At 40.4% G+C, this 21,276-nt stretch overlaps 1 protein-coding gene and 1 pseudogene across 2 annotated transcripts in view; one reads left to right on the forward strand and one right to left on the reverse strand.

The window, feature by feature from the left end:
* TARSL2 (threonyl-tRNA synthetase like 2) overlaps positions 1–21,276 on the reverse strand; it is a 68,584-nt gene that overhangs the window by 42,127 nt on the left and 5,181 nt on the right. Inside the window, exons 4-10 of the mRNA XM_003801013.2 lie at positions 14,947–15,070; positions 12,047–12,168; positions 8,411–8,528; positions 6,322–6,386; positions 3,055–3,133; positions 2,083–2,229; positions 1,147–1,245 (exon numbers count right to left, since the gene is read on the reverse strand). Coding sequence (XP_003801061.1) covers positions 1,147–1,245; positions 2,083–2,229; positions 3,055–3,133; positions 6,322–6,386; positions 8,411–8,528; positions 12,047–12,168; positions 14,947–15,070 — 754 coding nt within the window. The remainder of the gene's footprint in view (positions 1–1,146; positions 1,246–2,082; positions 2,230–3,054; positions 3,134–6,321; positions 6,387–8,410; positions 8,529–12,046; positions 12,169–14,946; positions 15,071–21,276) is intronic.
* LOC105888112 lies at positions 19,922–20,704 on the forward strand (annotated as a pseudogene). The gene has a single exon (XR_002770873.1). The product of XR_002770873.1 is annotated as a coiled-coil domain-containing protein 47 pseudogene (transcript).

Here is a 21,276-nt window from a genome sequence, read left to right on the forward strand (position 1 = left end):
AGGGGAGTAGGGAGTTTACATTAGCTTTTTCATTTCCAAATGAAGTTACATTAATCTCTTCATTCCCAAATGGAGTTACATTAACCTTTTCAGCAGCCGATATATTCCCTTCCCATTCTCTCACCCTTCCCTAGCTTGTCAAGCATTCTTTCCAAAAATTGGGACTTTTTTAAAACACGGCAGGATGCGGGACAAACTGTTAAAAATCAGGACTGTCCCACCAAAAGCGGGACATCTGGTCACCTTATACATGGAAAAATGAGTGAGTAAAAATTTTAGGTATTTCCTAGTTAGAGAAAAGACAAAGCAAGGCGAGAATGAAAATATAATCCTACAGGTGCCTATAGACCAGTGGCTAGGGCGCCAGCCACATACACTGGAGCTGGTGGGTTCGAATCCAGGCTGGGCCTGCCAAACAACAATGACAACTACAAACAAAATACAGCCGGGCATTGTGGTGGGTGCTTGTAGTCCCAGCTACTTGGGAGACTGAGACAGGAGAATGGCATGAGGCCAAGAGTTTGAGGTTGCTGTGAGCTGTGACGGCACAGCACTCTACCAAGGGCAACATAGTGAGACTCTGTCTCAAAAATAAAAAAAAAAAAGAAAGAAAATGTAATACTAGTAGTCTACACAGATCACCTACAAATAATACCTCTGCAGTCCTAACCATATAAACACTAAATCTCCAACCTACAAATTTGTATTTTAAGTAGGTATTTTACACAACTGATTTTCCCTCTTTTTTTCTCTAGAGCCACCAAATCACCTGGGAGTGATGCTGTGGACAACAGGGGACACTGGTGGTCCAGGGACCACTCTGGAGAAGCAGTGCCTCACAGCATTCTGCACCAGAAATTCCCTTTCACAGGAAGTTCCATGCTTAGTCTAATGCTTATCGTAAGATTCTACATGTTTGATAAACATATATGGACAATTGGTGTACTTTATGAAATCTAAGAACGTATTTAGGAAAAACAAGTTATGTTTTTATTAGAAGGCACAATCCAGTATTTCAATTTTAGGTTCAAAATTATTATTATTATAACTAAAATAAAATTAATGGAAATGCTTAACCACTTTATTATGAAAGAAAGAAGTAAAATATAAAATGGAGTTGAATGAGAATAAAATATTTTAACTTACTCGTATGAAATCCATAAGTGTATTATAAATGAAGGCTCCTCTGGGAAGAAAAAAACAGCTTCCAGGACTCAGATCATGGAAAAAGAAAAGCTCTTGCTCCTAGATTAAAACAATAATTGCATTTCAAATTTCATCTTCTTGTTGCTTATACAAATACACAAAGCACACATATGGTATGCTAGGAATAAACCCTACCATACCCCGCTATCTCCATCCTCTGAGAACAGAGCCCCTCAGTACCTACACCTAACTGTAAGTTACAACTCAGACTTAGGGTTACTTAGCCTTGAACTTCACTTTTATGTCACTGTTATTTACTATTAATTTTCTTACTTGACACCCTTAGAATATGGATCTCATGGAGAGACAACATGGTAAAAGATCAGAAGAGCTCACTGCAGGAGGCGGGCTGTACATGACGATGATCATGTCATGACTGTCACATACTGAGAGTCTGCCCTGTGCTGGGCACACTATCCCACGTCTGTCCTCACATCACCCCTACAAGGCCACCCAACAAGGGTTTCATGGAGTTTCATAAGCAAATACCTTACCCGTTACCCAACACATCTAGCAAGTGGTAGGACTGAGACTAAAACAGGTTTAGCTGCTTTCAAATTCTCTTTGTATACACTGCTTTGCCTCCCAAATACAAAGTATGCTATCAAGTGTACACAGTGCAAAAATAAATCCACTTTACTTTGCATTATGATATAAATAAGAGAAGGTTCAATTTTTTTTTAATCCAATAAAAGATATAAGAAGGAAAGAGGTTAGAAGATACGTGGGGTATTAGCATGACTCAATATGAGTACCAGCAAAATAGAAGACAGGAGAAGAGAAGAAGAAATATGATTTTTAAAACAATTTGGTTTTATGACATATAATCATAAGCCAACAACTTCGTCACAGTAGTGATGAACACACAGGGCATACCTTCCCGATCTTCCTGTGATCTCGGTTCTTGGCTTCCTCCTGGAGCTTTTCCCATGCTTTCATCATGCTGCTGTCAGGAAAGGATATCCCATAGACCCTCTGCAAGGTTTCCATTTCAGGATTGCCCTCCCAATATGTTGAGGAATTCTAAACATCAAACAAGATTCTGGTGAACATACCAAATATTCGGTTAGAAGTAAAACTGCTCTTAAATATGTATGTGAGTTCCCACTACAACATCGGCTAGCTGATCTAAAGACTTTTTGCAGTGCTAGAAACAATCTTAAATTGATTCCAACCAAACCTTCCTGAACCAAATCATACCATTAATCAGTAAATTATGTAGAAGAGTCTGTTGTGGATTCTAGGAATGAAGTGAGAACAAATGGAAAGGAGGGAAGATTAGACAGCAAGTACGGTCACCACTAAGGGGGCAGAGAAACAGGAGGCACAGTCTTGTTGACCCAAGGGTTAAGAACAGTGCTGTCTTCTAGCCCCACGTTTCATGAGAAAACCAAGGCCCAGAAAGACTGTAACTGCCACAACAGGCCCGGGCCTCTTGACTCCCAGAGTGATGTTTTCTCCATTATAACATGGAGACTTTCGATTTGCCTGAGGTTTTTGATTTTTTTCTTTTTCCCATAGTACATTATTCTCATGTACTCTTACACTCACATTAGGGCCATTCAAAAAAACCACAGTATGCAGAATAATAATTTAAAACATCATATGAAAGAGCAATGTTTAACAACTGCAGTTGTTAAAATTACAAACAAACAGGTTAAATTACAAACCAAAGCTACCTATAACATAGTATTCTAATTACCAAAATTCTTAATCATTATTAGTTCTAGTCAAATAAGAATACAATATTTTAAAACATCATGATATTCAGACTATAAAAGATAGGACTAAAATTGTTTCTTATCTACTTCACCTTACATTTCCTATTTTTTTTAAATCAATGCTTACCTTGAAAATTTTTATGGTTTTAATTTTTCCAGTGTGTCTCACATGGGGGCCTTTACAAAGGTCAATTAGTGGACCGCACCTATAATGAAAAATTTAAGACATGCCAAGGCAGTTATAGCCTTTTGAATGCTCCATTATAAACCATATTTTCATATGTTTAGTTGTTGTTGTTGTTTTTGTTGTTTTTTAAGACAGAGTCTCACTCTGTCCTGGCATCAGCCTGGCTCACAGCAACTTCAAACTCTTGGGCTCAAGTGATCCTCTTACCTCAGCCTCCCAAGTAGCTAGGACTACAGGTGCCCACCACAATGGCCTGGTTAATTTTTCTGTTTTAAGGCTCAGCACCTGTGGCTCAAGTGGCTAAGGTGCCAGCCACATACACCTAAGGTGGCGGGTTTGAATCCAGCCCCAGCCCGCCGAAAACAATGACAGCTGCAACCAAAAAAATAGCCAGGCGTTGTGGTGGGCACCTGTGGTCCCAGCTACTTGGGAGGCTGAGGCAGGAGACTCGCTTAAGCCCAGGAGTTGGAGGTTGCTGTGAGCTGTGATGCCATGGCACTCTACCCAGGGGGATAGCTTGAGGCTCTGTCTCAAAAAAAAAAAAAAAAAAAAAATTTTTTTTTCTATTTTTAGTAGAGATGAGTGAGGTCTTGGCTTTTGCTTAGGCTAGTCTTAAATTCTTGAGCTCAAGTAATCCTCCTACCTTGGCCTCCCAGAGTGTGGGATTACAGGTATGAGCCACTTCACCCAGCCCATATTCTCATATGTTTAAAATAAAAGAGTTTCATTTATTTATACACACGTGTTGGGGCAATTTTCAATTTATGGTCAAGGAAAAAGGCAATTCATCTGGCCTCAGAGCCTGGCTTACATTCCTTACCTCAAATTCAAAAGCCATAAAACATCTTCTGAAAGAAACTGTGCATACAGAGATGACATTTTCAATTGTCACATCCCAAGGCTCTAAAAAGCCTTATATTATCATATGAAGTTGGACAATTAAGTTTGCAAACTTGTCCTAGAAAAAGCATCATATACCTTATTGTTAAATATCACTTATGGTCACCTTCTAAATACTACCCTTAGGGAGTTATGCACCAACACCAGCACCTCGTCCATCCTCAAGGCAATTTTCCTAGAATTAGTTCACGAACCTAATTGTCAGAACTTATATGATGACAGCTCTGATGGTCATTCCATAAAAAGAGTTCCAAAATGTCTTGTTTTTTATTTTTTTTGTTTTTTCCAGAGTCTCAAAAAATAGACAACTAATATTTATAAATAAAAATAGAAGATAATTTCAAAAAACAGATCATGCCAAATCTTATAGACAGTAAGTTCCAAAATGTTTTGAAGGATGAAGTAGGCATCGTGTTGGTGCACAGCTTCCCAAGGAAAGTGCCTCAAAGGTGATCATAAGTGATATTTGGCAATGAGGGTTGTAGCACTTTTTCTAGATGAGTTTGTGAACTTAATTGCCTAAACTCATAAAATCATAAAGCCATTCCTGGCTCTGCACAAATTTTCAAGGCCAAAATTATCTGAAAATTATATAAAGCATGGCAACTTGATACTTTAACAAACTTTGGGGTTTTGTTTGTTTCAGGTCTCTATGTTTTATGGAAAAAATACCTAATCACTTCTTGGTTATTAACACAGAGCATGACCTTGCAATACAAACCTCAGACAAAAGTTTAGATCAGCGATGACACCACTATTGAAACCCTTGGGGACTATATCTGGGGATTCACTCTCACACAGAATGAACAAAGACCCCCACAAGCCTTAATAAGCCCAAACTTTTCAAGTACAGAAATATTAATAGAATTAAAATATAAACAACGTAGGTCAGCACAGAAAGTAGTGCCTTAATTTCTAATCAATTTTAAATATTTTTTAAGTTCACTGGTTAAAAACTTAAAAATTACAATGATTACAACTAGCTTATAGATTGGCAAAATTCTAAACATGAAAATGCCATTTCTTCTAACAACCAGGCTTCACGTATTATTTTCTAAGACAGAGGCTGTAAGTAACTCTCAGAGGAAAGAAAGGAATGCCTGACTAGCATGAAAGCCTTCAATGCTCTAATCTTAAAATAATCCCATAAAAGGGCCATTTTTTCCAAAATTAAATTCAAGCATTCCAAGTAACAGAATATAAAAAGTGTCAATGTCGGCTTACGTGAAGGTTCTAAAAGGTTAGGTACTAGAAGCCAGAAATTTTAAACTTAGCATATCTTCTCTATTACTTCATTTATTTTAATTTTTTAATCTGTTTTAATCTGTCCTTTATTTTAAATCAGGTATTAGCAAACTGCTTCATTTATTTTTAAACTTTAAAATGCTTATACTAACATCTACTTGAATTACTAATAATAAATAATGAAAACTTATCAAGTCATTGGAGAATTCCAAAAATAGGATAAACATGGCACTGCACATCACTGTCAAAGGGCAATGAGTTCATATTATAATCTAAGAAATGCACTATGTATGGCTTTGCACAAAGGGAATACAATATTACTTTTAGTACAATTAAGCCAGAGAACCAGAAGTACTTGAATGAGAAAAACTGTCCCAGTAGAGAATATCTGTGATCATAAGCATAGAAACCAGTCCTTCTGAGGTAGACTGACAGTCCCCACAGTACCTACATGGCCGAAACACAGAGAAAGAGGGAATAGCAACTTCCCATTGGGTGGCTTTAAAAAATGAGTAAATAAAAAGCGGCTCACGAGCCTGTGGTTAAACTGATTGAGCTGAGGGCTTCTGGTATGGATTGCCTCTTCTCAACACCTGATTTTTCCTTTGCTTCCCAGTATTTTCCGTTTCTCCCTGTGAATATCCTACTAAAGCATGACGACTGGCACATCCAGATTCTGGACAGTGGGACAGTGTGAAGCAGAGAATCACCATGTGAGCTCTCACTACCAAGTTAATAAGGATCTGGAGGATGAACTAGAAACTCCTTTCCCTAAAAGCTCCTCAAAATATAAGGCACTGGGTAAACAGTCCCACCCACATGGAAAGGGATTCTGTTATAGGTGATGTATGGAAAATAAAACTTGGGTTTCAGTGCCATCTTGATAACTAAAAAGGAGAAAATAATTTCCCCTTGGTGCAAATATTTTGGACCTCCTAGCTGAAGTAGTATATGAACTATACAATTTTATAAATAGCCCACCCACAGGAAGACAGACTCTGCTTCTCCTGCTCCTCCTTCACGTTTACCATGGAGCAGCATTTAAAATTCACAGACACAAACCTGTACACTGTGGTGCTTGCAGTGTTCACCTTCTCATTCAGGATGCAGCATTTAAATTTATTGTACTACAAAGAAAAACATATTTACACATTATTACACAAAATGTTTAAATAAAGAAAACTATTCTTTTCAAGAAACATCTACTATGTCCTGGGACTAAGACACTGGAGATACAGAAGCTCCCAGCCTAGAGCTGCACTGTCCAGCACGGGAACCACAAGCCCAGTGGGGGATGCACATTTAAAGTGCAACTAATCTGAAGTGACATGCTGTAAGCACAAGATAAACTGGACTTTAAAGGGGTAGTGTGGGAAAAAATATATAAAATAGTTCATTGATTATTTTTTATAGTGGCCACATCTTGAAATGATATTTTTGATATACTGAGTTAAAATTTTTTATTAAAGTATTTTCACCTTTCTTTTACAATTCAAATGTAGTTGAAAGAAAATTTAAGGTTGCATCTGTGGCTCAGATTCATAGACCACATCGTATTTGTATTGGACAACATTGTTCTGGAAGACCTAATTTTAGTAACAATAAATAAATAAAAACAAATAAAATTCTGAGGACATGGCTACTACGTTAATGATGTTATTACATTAAAAAGCTAAGATACTTTTTTTCTGTTTCTTTTTTCCTTTCATCACTATTAACATGGTATCAGGTACTTTATATTAAATAACTGTTTAAAGGAAGTAAAAGGGAAGAAAAAAATCCAGATTTATTATGTGTTCACTGTTTTACATCTACATATAAAAATAAAATCACTTTCCTTCACTGAGGTAAATTGCATTTAGTTCTTAAAAGCAGCTGCAAAAAAGGCAACTTGCAGAATGGAAGAAAATATTTCTAAGTCATATATGTTAAGGGATGATATCCAGAATATATAAAGAACTTCCGTAACTCAAAAACAAACAAACAAAAAGCAACCTCATCCAACACTGGGCAAAGGAGACTTGAATAGACATTTTTCCAAAACCATTTCTCCAACAAAGACATATAAAGGGCCAATAAGCACACTAAGATACTCAACATTACCAAGTCATTAGAGAAATGCAAATCAAAACCACAGTGAGATACCACTTCATACCCAATCAAAATCACAGAAGATAACAATCATCGAAAGGATATAGAAAAACTGGACCCCTTGTGCTGGTGGAGCTATAACATGGTGCAGCCACTATAGTAACTCTTCAAAAATTAAAAGTAATCTGGGTATATATCCAAAAGAAATGAAAGGAGAGACTCAGACAGAAATCTGTACACCTATGTTCACAGCAGAATTATCAACACTGGTCAAAAGGTAAAAGCAACACAGTGTCCATCAACAGGACGAATGAATGAAATTGGTTTTACACCCAATGGAGTATATTATTCAGCCTTAGAGGAAAACACGTTGACAAATGCTATGACGTGGATGGATTTTAAGGACAGTATGCTGAGTGGAACATCCCAGCCACAACAGGGCGAATACTGTGACTCTGCCTAAGTTCTAAAAGCAGCCAAACTCATAAAGACACCAAGTAGTGGTTGCCAGGAGCTGGGAGGAGGAGGGAATGGGGAGTAAATGTTCAGTGGGTACGGTGTTTCTGTCTGGGAGAATGAAAAGCTCTGAAGACAGACAATCATTGCACAACACTGAGAATGTACTTAATGCCACAGAACTACACACTTAAAAATGGTTAAAATGGTAAATTTAATATTTTATATATTTTACCACACAAAAAAAGAATAACTGCAACTTTTAATAATACTGTGCTTTCAAGATGCCTTCTCTGATATAGATAATTTTTTAAATAAAATTAGCAATAGGTTTAAGTACGTTGGTCAAAACAATATAAAGAGAATGTTAAAGTTTTATACATCTGTCCCTGTACCTACCTATATCATCTGCCTTAAATTTTTCATAAAACAAATGAGGAAGGAAATGTCACAGCAAGTGACTGGTAACAAGCTCACAACAGGTTACCATAATTTGGTGAGCAAAAGCCAATAATTCTGGGGGGGAAAAAACAAAGCTAATTATGTTAATTATTTTTAATGTTCTTAATAAAAAGTTTTTATTTTAAGAGTTTCCCCAAGTTACCTTAAACATTTCCAGGAGGATTTCCTTGCTGACTTCTAATCTTTCAAAGGCTTGCTTTTCTTTTATAATATCTTTACATATATTTTCCAAGGCTGACAATTCTGTGCTGGACACTGCTCTATAAAGAACAGCATGTAAGAATCAGTATGGACTTTTTAAGACATAATTCATTTCCCCTTTCCCTTAGTTCTATAGCCTTTGTCACTGACACATTTTCTAAAGTGAATTTGGCGTTACCAAGACTTCAGATAATCACATATTCGTACACAGAGCTGATGTTCCCTTTTCACTGAGAGGAAGACAGAGGCACCAACAGTCAAGGGGATCTGCCTCCCACTCTTCTCTGCTGAGAGGTCAGTGGAAAAACCCTGTTAGGAGGCTCTTTTAAGGTCTGTGGTTCTATGTGGTTTTCCTTACTCTTCACACATTCATGTTTTCGCTCAAAAGAGCTATATTCAGGGCTCACCATGTCCCTGGCCCCCCTGGCTGTGGGATCTAGGGTGGAAGGAAGACTTCTGTGAACTGCAGAGTCACAGACCTCATAACAGCAATCAGCCTCCACCAGGAATGGGCTGACCTCCTGTTAGACCTCCCCTGGGTGGTACTCAGTCCCCTCCTATCACGTTGGCCTCCTTGCCATTCCTCAAATAAGCTAAACATGTTCCCACAACAGCACAGTCCCACAAAGGTCTGAAATTTTCTTCCCCTAAATATCTACACATGCCCCCACTATCCTCCAGACCTGCCTCCCCCTCCATTCTGGTCTCTGATTCAATGCCCCTTGATCCTTCCTGACAACCTGCCTGCCGTGGGGCACACCTCCCCACCTGGTTAATGTTTCTTCATATACTCCTCACCAGGAGCTGGATGCTTGTTTATTTCCCATCTCCCCCTACCAGACTGTTACCTCCATGAGGACAAACTGATTTGTTCACTGTGAACTGACCAGCACCAAGCACAGAGCACATAGTGGGCAGCCAAAAAAATCCTGCCGACTGAATCCTAGAGTGGAGTGGTGGTAACAAGAGATGGAGTTGGAAAAAAAAAAAGAGAGAGACAAAGTTGGATGTGACATTTTAATTCAATAAAAAAAAACTTATTTAGTCTTTATCCTGGACTCTCTGGAGTGATAGGAGTATCTTCTGCAGAGATGACTGGTGGCTGTGGGCTTCAGGATTGGAGACTGATCACCAGAAAGATATAAGACACGATTAGAGGGTTAGAACTTACAGACCCATCACCAGCTTTAAGGAGAGAAGGGCTGGAGAGTAGGTCACTAGTGGTCAATGATTTAATCAATTGTGCCTTTGTGATGAAACCTCCATAAAAACCCTTAAATTTTGGAGTTCAGAGTGTTCAGAGAGCTTCCAGGTTGGTGAGGTGCTGCCAGGGTGGCATGTCCAGAGCAGCATGGAAGCTCCATGCCTCCTCCCATACACCTCACCCTAAGTATCTCTTTCATCTGGCTGTTCCTCTATATCCTTTATATTAAATGTAAATAAAGTTGCTTTCTAAGTTCTGTCAACCATTCTAACGAATTATCAAACCCAAGAAGGACATCATGGGAACTCCCAATTCATAACCAGATGGTTTGAAGTACAGGAGACCTAGACCTGAGACTGACATTGAACTGGGGGCAGTGTTGTGAGACTGAGCCCTTAATCTGTGGGATTTCTGCATAACTCAGGGTAGATTGTGTCAGAACTGAAATGACTCATTAGACACCCAGTCGGTATCCGGAGCATTGGAGAATTGGTTGTAGGTGTGAAAAAACCCAAACAAACTTTGGAGTCTGAAGTGTTGTAAGTAAACCTAGTTCATGGTTGTGAGTACAAACAGTTCAGATCAGACAGTTCTGTAAGTAGTAGCTACAGTGAGCTGGATGCTCAATTAGGGAGGTCATTAAGCAATAAGAAGGAAACAGGTAAAGGCAAAATGCACCATACTAGTCCAGGCAAGAAATATTATTAAGGCAGAAGTGAGAGAAGGAGAGGAAGACAGGAGAACTAATTAGGAGGTAAATTGGCAGAACTGGATTGAACAGGTGGATGATGGGGCGGTGGTGGAGAGTAGGAGGAAATGGAAGGACCTGAGGTTTCAGCTTTGACAACCAGTGGTGTCCATAGGAGTTATGAGGACTACAGGGCAGAAGGTCAACTGGGGCAGGCCAGTTCCAATGATTTTAAGCACAAACTCGTGGAATGGGAGGCCTCTGTGAACCATCCCCATAGCACTCAACCGTGCAGATATTTGGCTGAAGTTGGTACCCTTGATTACCATGGAGCAGAACTGAGCTAACTGCTCTCCAGGAATTACTGTATTTTGCTGGGTATAATGCATACATTTTCCCCCAAATTTTGAGGGAAAAATAAGATGCACATTATACATAGGGGTTACTGCACACTCCTCGCCTGGGCCTTCTGGGGCACAAGGGGTTCCAGTCCAGGAGGATCTAGGACCCAGTAGGAATGGGCCAGGGTGGCCTCCATCAAGCACTACAGTCAGGGGAGAGGGGTGGTGGTGGGGCTGATGAGTGGGCTGTGGCCATGCAGGGTGAGGCTGAGGCCCAAGGCACAGCCATGCAGAGGGAACCAGGAGCCCTGTGCAGGCCCCAGGGACCCGCCTGGCTGCCTACTTCTAAGAAACAGCCTTAGAAGTTCCTGCCCTGTTGGGGAGGAACACACGCGGCCATTTCAGCTGTGGCCTCTGACATGGTGGGGAAGAAAGGGCTCCTGGAACACAGGGAAGGGAAGCTTTCACAAAACAGGAAGCTGCAGGAAGGCAATGTGACCTGCACATTTACTATGGACCCTCAGCCTTCCCCAGACGTGCCTCCCAGCGGAGAGCGGGCCATTTTCTTGAAGGGTGTTTTCCTGAAAGTATGGCACATGGGTACACATTATATACAGGAATGCATTATACAAAAATGCAAAAATACAATAACCTTTTAATTCTAATCTTAATAAGTACCATGCTTTAGCAAGTCCCAGATTAGATAAAGAAAGTATCATATTCTTCTGGGAAAAAAAAGAAAATAATTAAGACATTACCCTTGAATCTAAACTCATTAAAAAATAATTTTAAAAAATGGCTACCAATCTATAATCACATTATGCAATACAATTGATGTTGAACATGGGTTTGAACTGCACAAGTCCAAGTATACATGGATTTTCTTCTGCCTCTGCCACTGGAGACAGCAAGACCAGCTCCTGCTCTGCCTCCTCCTCCTTAGCCAACTCAACATGAAGATGGTGAGGATGAAGGCCTCTGTGGTAAGCCACTCCACTTGATGAACGGTAAATAAGATTTCTCTTCCTTATGATTTTCTTAATAACATTTTATTATCTCTGGCTTACTTTACAGTAAGAATAAAGTATATAATACATATAATATACAAATACATGGTAATCAACTGTTTATGTGACTGGTAAGGCTCTGGTCAACAGTAGGCTATTAGTAGTGAAGTTTTAGAGGAGTCAAAAGTTATATTCAGATTTTCAAATGCATAGGGGTTTGGCACCCTTAACCTCAGTGTTGAAGGGTCAACTGTACAGAATTACTAAGCTAATGTGCAATCCCTACAGAATGAAAGATAAACATATGCATCCAGAAGCCAGTATTTAGTGGTATTACCTGTCTTCCATGAACATGTCATAATAAAATCCATTTTCAATGGGTGGACCACAGCAGAGGTGGCCCCCATAGTAAAGCTCCATGGCCTCCCCAAGAATGTGAGCACTGGAGTGCCAGTATACCTGCATGGCAAGGACAGAGAGGCCATTAGCTACTGAAATTATGTCAGAGAAAATTAGTAGTAAGATAATGTAAGCAAGTAAGTAATTTTTAATGTGATAAATGGCAAGACCTCAGGGCAACATCAATCTTCAATACCCAGTTAGAAGAAAGAAAAAATTCTCTGAGCCCTCCCTGATCCCCCCAGAGCCACTTGCTTGGTTCTCGTATGCAGCTGCTCTGTCGCAAGTGGCATCTAAAGCTCAGCTACAGCATCATCTCTTCTGTGCACATTAACCATGGGAGTGAGACCACCTGGCTGGACACAGAGCAGAGCAGCTGTGTGGAGACCTGTCTGAGGCCAAGGCTGGAAGGCAGGCCAGAGCGCCACAGGCTAGCTCTCCCTTTTCTTGATGGGGAGGGACTATCCAGGCTGGATGGAGAGAGCCAGAGTGCTTTTCATGACATCACTTAATTTAATGAGAATTTGCATCTCCATAGGAGTTTTCAACATGTGACTGTGGAAGTTTGAAAGACGGTTCAGGAAGAAAGTGGAAATGTTGGAATGCCTGCTGGCTGCCTGAGACCCCTGAGCAGTGTACACATAGGTTAATAAACCACAGTCCATGTCAGGGGCCCTCAAACTTTTTAAACAGGGGGCCAGTTCACTGTCCCTCAGACCATTGGAGGGCCAAACTGCGGGCCTCAGTCAGCTGCTAAGCAGGACAGGCAGCATTGGCAAAAACACCTGGCAGGCCAGATAAATGTCCTAGGCGGGCCACATGTGGCCTGCAGGCCATAGTTTGAGGACGCCTGGTCCATGTCATCAGCCTTACAAGTTCAGAAAGTTGATCTGGTTTTGAATTACCAAGGAATTAGGTTTAGTTTATGAATAAACTATAACTAAAGTCACCAGATAAACATAGGTGCCAAAGAAGCCACATGGTCAAGTCCTTTTGGCAGCACTCTCTTGCCCTTTATTAAATACAGTTAGAAAGCTGTTTGATAAATTGAGGCAGAGGGAGTCAATCAGAGCAGCTATGTGCAATCAGAGCTGCAGTGGGCTGGGCTGGGATCAGCAAACAGAATCTTAGGGCAGAGCACCTCTCATTTAGAACTTGCCAGGACAGCCAACTTACTGCCAGCAGCTGCCTAAACCTTCTCTTCGTTGTATTGTCCACCCCTAGATATTTGTTGAGCCAAACACCATTAGGAGCCGGGAATATAACAGTACAAGAAACAGATAAAATCACTGCCCTCACACAGTTGCCACCAACTGGATAAGAGACAGGCAACAAGCATGTAAGTGCATAATCATAAGACAAGCAGGGCTTGTGATAAAGAATAACAGTGAAGGCCTGTGTGGCTACCATGTAAGGGATGGAACAAGTAGCCCCCGAAAGGTTAGAGAGGTAACCATACAAGACTTGGGGAGGAGTGTGTGTTCTATTCCAATGCAATGGGGCACATTAAAGGGTTTTAAGCAGATTCCCGGGTGAGTGGCACAGAGGAGGAAAAAGTGGACAGATTCCAGATACATTAGGAAAGTAAAAGCTATTAGGCCTACCCATAAACTGGAGATAGGAGTTAGGGCAGGGAGACTAATCACCCATAACCTCCAAAGTCCTGGGTTGAGCAACTGGGTTATGTGATGTAGTAGGACAGCGTACAGTGAGATGGACAAAGAGGAGAAGCAAGTTGGGAGGTCAAAATCAAGAGTTCTGTGGTGAATTCACTCAACTGAAAATTCTTGTACACGATCTAAATGGAACTACACATAGGCAGCAGTGCACACAAAACTGAGGCATCTCTAGCTACAGGTACAGAGTTAAGAGCTGGCAGTTTACAGAAACGTACCTGCTGAATCACTTGTAAATATGGTTTTTATAGGTTTGGATATTTAGTGGTTATACTTTGCATATTTTAAACAGAGATTATAAGCTAGTTCTCATAGTTTGGATTAAGAAACTAAGAAATTTAGCATAAGCCTTGCAAGTAAAATAACCTAAGCTAATCACTAGTTAAGTTTTAGGGAGACAATAGGCTGCTCAAAGGGTGATTGGAAAAGTTCAAGTGAGAATGTATATCACAAACCTAAGTAGAAATGGGGTACCTAGCTACTATTTAATTTAATAAGAAGAAAAGTCTTATTTAAAAGACATTTGAGGTTTTTTTTTTTTTTTTTGGAGACGGAGCCTCAAGCTCTCTCCCCGGGTAGAGGCTGTGGCATCACAGCTCACAGCAACCTCCAACTCCTGGGCTCAAGTGAGTCTCAGCCTCCCAAGTAGCTGGGACCACAGGCACCCACCACAACACCTGGCTATTTTTTGGTTGCAGCCATCATTGTTATTTGGTGGGCCCAGGCTGGATTTGAACCCATCACCTTAGGTGTATGTGGCTGGCGCCTTAGCCACTTGAGCCACAGGCGCCAAGCCGACATTTGAGTTTTTGATAATTTCTTCCAATTCTCCTATACAAATTACAGGGTAGATCCATTTTTAAGAGCCTATCAAAAATTCATTTCAAATACTGTAACTAAAGCTTTCTAACTTAAGAAAGTAATCCTTTTAAGAAATAATAAATATGAGCTATTTCAAAAACTGATATATACTGTATATATTCATTCCACAAATATTTGTTAAACATTTATTAAATACCAATATTCAAACTTTAAATCTTAGAAGCCAAAAAAACTCATCATTATTGACTTCATATGTTTGTGTGTGGCTTCTTACATAATAAAGTTCACAACGAAGATACTCAAAATCTGGTTGGTTGGTCTTTAAATACTTTATACTTACAGCTTGAGCTTCCTCGTTATCAAACATAAGCAGCTCTAGAGTAGAATCCCCTTCCAGGGGGCGGTCCAGGTCCCACAGCTCACCATTTACTTTGGCTATTACTGTGCTTTCAGCCAGTTCTTGACTAGTAAGAGAAAAGCCACTCGGAAGTTAACCTTATCATTTCTACAGTGATTGGTTAGATTCATTCATTAGATTAAAATGATAAACTTTTTTAAGTGGATACAAAGTACAAATGTAAAGAAATAGATTTTTTTTATTTTGTAACACTTATTTTATGTAAAAAAGTAATATATGTTCACTGTAAAAAACTTGGAAAACAGAGCAAGGAAACAGAATACATAAAAATAACATATAGATCTCAGAAACAATCTAGAAATAACTATTCACAACATTCTGGCACATTTCTGTCCAGTCATTTTTCTATATCTATCCGCCCACATACATACACTTGTTAAAAGACACAGTTGCCAACATAATGTTATAGTCTGCTTTTCTCTGCCATGCCATCAGGTAGACCTCCAAAGGAGTCTAGAAGTGCAATACTTACTAACGAAGCCTCTACCTGCACTTTTGGTGACCTTTTTGTTTTCCCCCCACAGAATATGCCACACACAGACGTCCACACACACGCATCTTGTAACTTCTGTGACTGTTTTCTGGGAAAAGAGGCATGCATCTTTGAAAGATTTCTGATAAATACCATCTGAGTGGATCATTTCCATGCACCCTGATTTTTAAAAGTTTTTTCAATGTGATATTGAAATTTATTATTTTGATTTATCTGATTTTTAATTTCAATAAATGTTTATTAGCTATTTTTACCTTCATGACCTATCCATTTCCTTTGCCTATTTTCTAGTGAAGTATTCCTCTTTTTTCTTGTGTATCTTTTAAATAACATTTATTATTTGAAAATTATCAACAAAAATAATAAGTTAAGAGACGTTACCTGGAAAGCACAGGAAAAGCACAAAGGAAAAAAATCCACAATCCTACCGCACAGAAATTACTGTTAATGTTTTATCGTATGTCCTTCTCCATCATTTGATGTGTACACGAATATAAAAGATTTAACAGCACCATTAATATGTGTTGTCATATCACCTACTTGTTAAACTTCACAACAGATCACAGCATTTTCCCTAACAGGAGACAGACCCCTAAAACATACTATCTAACAGTTGCAGAAGAACCAAGATTTGCTAGGCATTTCTTTATGGGTTATGTTTTTTTGTTTGTTTTATTTTCAGAACGATGTATAATGTAGCAATGAAGATTCTTGAAACAGCTCACCCAATAATTTTTTTAGGAAAATTCTAGAAAGCTTCTGGGTCAAGGGAAATGAATTTTTTTTATTTCTGTTGGAATAATCAGCAAATTTTTCCTACCAACAGAAGTACCAGAGTACCTTGTCTCTATGCCCTCGTAATTTTAGGTACTATATTATGAATAACTATATCATCTTTATCATACTGCACTACATTATACAGTTACTATGCTACATAATATATAAATTATGCCATCTCTACAATGGGATTTTTTTTTTTTTTTTTTTGCAGTTTTTGGCCAGGGTTGGGTTTGAACCCACCACCTGCGGCATATGGGGCCAGCACCCTACTCTTTTGAGCCACAGGCAGCACCCAACAATGGGATGTTTTAATTTACATTTCTGTGATTAACCAGAGCAGGACAGGATTGTGTTTAAGAGCTCAGAGGTGAGGCCAACCTAAACACTGGACAATTTACTTGGCTTCTCTAAGTCTCAGTTTTTTCATTTATAAAAAGATACGTCTACACTAAAGTATTATATAATATGTACATGTAAGAACTCAATGTTAGATACTGTTACTAAAAAAGTAGAATTTTATTTTCACTTTTACTGGAAGTCGAATCCATTCTGCTTTTCTTTTAGAGTCTTCTGCAGCCTTCCCTGCAGCTAGAGGTGGCCACATGACCAATGAATACCAGCAGAAGTGAAGGACAGCACTCCTGTGTCTCAGCCTTAAGACAGCGGAGGACACTTCTCCATCCTTTCCACCTTCTGTGGACTGGAACACACATGTGCTATTATATGTAGACAAGGGCAGCCCTGTGCCAACAGCCCAGCAACCACACAGAAGGGATTTAACTCCGCAAGGACGGTATGGAGAAGTGCTGCCATGCTGACCTGGACCATTCAGCTCCAGATGCTTTATGAGAAAGAGACTCTGATCGTACTGTAGCCATCAAGTTCTTTCTGGTGTCTCTGTTGGTGTAGCTTAGCCTCTACCTTAAGTAACAAAATAATAAGGATCTGGAAGTAACAAAAACCAAAACATATTCCACTGGCTTAGCACAGCAAACAGCAGGGGTCCTCAAACTTTATTTAAACAGGGGGCCAGTTCATTGTCCCTCAGACCGTTGGAGGGCTGGACTGGGGGCCCCAGGACAAGTCGGCTGCTAAGCAGGATAGGCAGCAGCAGCAAAAACACCCGGCGGGCCGGATAAATGTCCTAGGTGGGCTGCATGTGGCCCACAGGCCATAGTTTGAGGATGCCTGGCATACAGGCACCGGGTTACAAAGAAATAGAGTCTAAGATAGAGAAAGCCAACAACTCTGATTATGGTGTAAAAAGATACTTGATAAAACTTGTAGTGTACTATGTGTTACAGTGCTTATAGCACATGAGGAAGGGGATGTAAAAGGCAGAACTTTGGTATACAGTAGATGACTCTCACTGCTTTTAGCAAGATGCTACTAGAATGAGGTAGGCTCAGGTGTGAATTACCTAGTCCACGGGCACAGATGGAGGGGACAGGGCTTTGCCAAGGAAGGCTCTCTCCACCTGTTACCTATAACTCAAATTGACTAAGAGTCCAGAAATGTGAGGCTCTGCATTATAGGAAAAATAATCTTCAGTCCCAACAGCAGGAGGAATGGGCACTGACAGACCTTCTCAAAGACCACAGGTAAAGACAGACAACAGGTGTCAAAACTCGAGGAATTACCAAGTAAGGGCGCTGTTCTCCCACAGCCTATTATCTTGGCCCTTTAAATTGAGGGACAGGAATGTGCTAAATACAAATGCCACAACGGAAGAAAGAGAAATCTCTGCCTAGTGCTCTCTAAGTGAGATTACTTTCACGTGGAGCTGGACACCAGCATGTAGACAAGAAACATACTGCAGTTAACCACTTTTAACCAATAATATTTCATGCTAATGCTCTCTAAGTGAGATTACTTTCACATGGAGCTGGACACCAGCAAGTAGACAAGAAACCTACTGCAGTTAACCATTATTAACCAATAATGTTTCAGCAATTTGGCAATAATATTGCCAAATGAATCCAGCTTACAGTTATCTAGGACTGTGTGATCCTTACATGAACCCTCAGCCCCAGGGTGGACCAGTAAGAACTGGGCTGCACAAACTGTACAGCCCCCATGGGGACAAACTCTCCTGAACTTCAGACATGACATGACAAACAAGGGCAACAAACAACTATGAACCTTCTCAAAGAGCAAAGCAGAACTCATGGAGGACTGTGGACACAGACAGCTGCTTTCAGAAAACAAAGAGTGACCAGATGGGCTGACCTAAGCACTAACCACTGCCAGGATGTGGGCCTCACAGCCACTGTGACAGAATCTGATGAATTCTGTATACTACATTCCGCTTTTTCAAATAGAAACTTTAATCATGATTGTCTTGTGTTTAATGTATACACGTGTGGTGTGTTGCTGGACTACAAGTAGCCAGCCTGATGTTCTGTACATCACTAAGAATTCCTGGACTTTGATATATGGGAATTGGTGTCACCTCACTTGAGGAGCAGATGTACTGGATGTTGGAAAAAGTTACCCATAGATATGCTGGTATTGGAGGGGCAAACCATGGCAGACTCCCAAACTGCCTCTCCCCCTAAATCATTCCTGTGTTCCATGATGTGAGTGCTCTAGGTAGACATGTGGCTGATCAGCCCATGGATCTACATTCCCTTCTCTCTGACAGTTAGGTGTGGCCATGTGACTAAATGTGAACAGGATCTACATGGGAAGTGAAGCAAGTCATATTGGATCCTGGCCTCACAGTATCATTGTTCTCCAGCCTCTCATTCCCCTGGCTGCAGAGGGGTCCAGAAATGCAATCCAGCTTTCCCTGCTAGACATGAACAAACCATACCTAGGGGTTGCCAGATGAATAAGGTGGGCAGAAGCTGAGCCCGTAAATGACTGCATGGAATAGCGATGTCCACCAGCCTAGAGTGGTTGCTTCTAGACAGCTACAGGAGAGAATCTGATGTCTACTATATTTAAGCCACTCCCCTTAGGGGTTTCTGTTGCAGTAGTTTAGCCTAATTGAGTAGTTCTTAAATGTTAGCTTGTATCAGAAGCCCCTGAAGGACTCAGAAAAAAACAGATAGGAGGTTTGAGGCACAGCCTAAGAATTTGCTTTACTAACAGGTTTCCAGGTATGCTGATGCTGCTAGTCTGGAGACTACACTTTGAAAACTACTAATACATTTAACATGACTCTTCATGAAGAAACATAAATATTTTTTTGCTTCAAAGCCCATTTTCCCCTGGCATATCATATCATCTGTCCTAAAAAAATATGCAAATAGGTTAGGACAGCTTTTAGGGTACATGATATTATAAGATGAATCAGAAATAATCTTAGGAAGTGGTGGCGAGGCTGAAAAGTGAGCGGGGTAGAGGTGGTGGATGCAGGAGTGCTGGGCCTAGTTTTAGCTCTGGCTACAGGAGGGAGATACTGAGAGTGAACCATATAATGACGAAGAATTTGAAGGTTATAAAGATAAACCAGATACTACTTCTAGCAAAAACAAAGACCCAATAACAATTGTTGATGAGATGATGGAACTAACAAAGAAGCCACAAGCACAGGAAAGTTGAACCAGAAGAATGAGCACATCTATAACCTATGGTGTTCTGGTCAAGTGTGCTGTGAGGGCATGCTTATCTAGCTGAGATTCCTCAAGAGACAAGACTTACTGAATGTCCTGGCCCGGATGATGAGGCCAGTGAGTGATCAAATGCAAATAAAAGTAACCATGAATGATGAAGACATGGATACCTATGTGTTTGCTGTTGGCACATGGAAGGCCTTGGTGCAACTGCAAAAGAAATGCAGGACCTGAGTGTGTTTTGTAGTGATAAACCTAAATCTGAAGCAAAGTATGGATTGCCAGACTCCTTGGCCATCCTGTCAGAGATAGGAGAAGTCACAGAGGGAATGATGGATACAAAGATGGTTCACTTTCTTACACACTATGCTGACAAGATTGAATCCATCCACTTTTCAGACCAGTTCTCTGGTCCAAAAATTATGCAAGAGGAAGGTCAGTCTTTGAAGCTACCTGACACTAAGAGGACACTATTGTTTACATTTAATGTGCCTGGATCAGATAACACTTACCCAAAGGATATGGAGGCTTTGCTATCCCTGATGAACATGATGATTTACTCTATTGATAAAGCCAAAAAGTTCCGACTCAACAGAGAAGGCAAACAAAAAGCAGATAAGAACCATACTCGTGTAGAAGAGAACTTCTTGAAGCTGACACATGTGCAAAGACAGGAAGCTGCACAGTCTCGGCTGGAGAAAAAGAAAAGGGCAGAGAAGGAGTGAATCATGAATAAGGAAGTTAATGAGGAACAGCGCAGGCTGGAAGAAGCTCCTTTGAGGCGTGAGCAAAAGAAGTCAGAGAAGCAGCAAATGAAAATGAAACAAATCAAAGTAAAAGCCATGTAAGGTCACCCCAGAAATTTGAGTTTTTTGTTTTTGTTTTTTTTTAAAGATAAGCTTTATTTATTTATTTTTGCCATTTTTGGCCGGGGCTGGGTTTGAACCCACCACCTCCAGCATGTGGGACCCTACCCTTTTGAGCCACAGGAGCCGCCCCCAGAGATTTGAGTTTTGATGCCACCTGTCAGCTCTAAAGTCACAGGATGCAAAGAACACCAGTCCATTTCTCTCCTTAAATTTCAGACACTCCCAGCCAACTGAGAAATCTTCAATTTCATCTTCTCCCTGCTTTTGGTTTGGAGATTTACAGGGTTTATAGATTGAAAAAGTCTTGTGGCAGGTTCGAATCTAGCCCGGCCCGCCAAACAATAATGACAACTGCAACAACAACATAAAAAATAGCCGGGCGTTGTGGTGGGTGCCTGTGGTTCCAGCTACTTGGGAAGCTGAGGCAGGAGACTCGCTTGAGCCCAGGAGTTGGAGGTTGCTGTGAGCTGTGATGCCACAGCACTCTAACCTGGGGGATAGCTTGAGGTTCTATCTCAGAAAAAAGAATGTGTATAATGGCTCGGCGCCT

This window comes from Otolemur garnettii, unplaced genomic scaffold (genome assembly GCF_000181295.1).
Source record: "Otolemur garnettii isolate 467f Iridium unplaced genomic scaffold, OtoGar3 scaffold00194, whole genome shotgun sequence".
In the NCBI taxonomy this organism is placed as follows: Eukaryota; Metazoa; Chordata; class Mammalia; order Primates; family Galagidae; genus Otolemur; species Otolemur garnettii.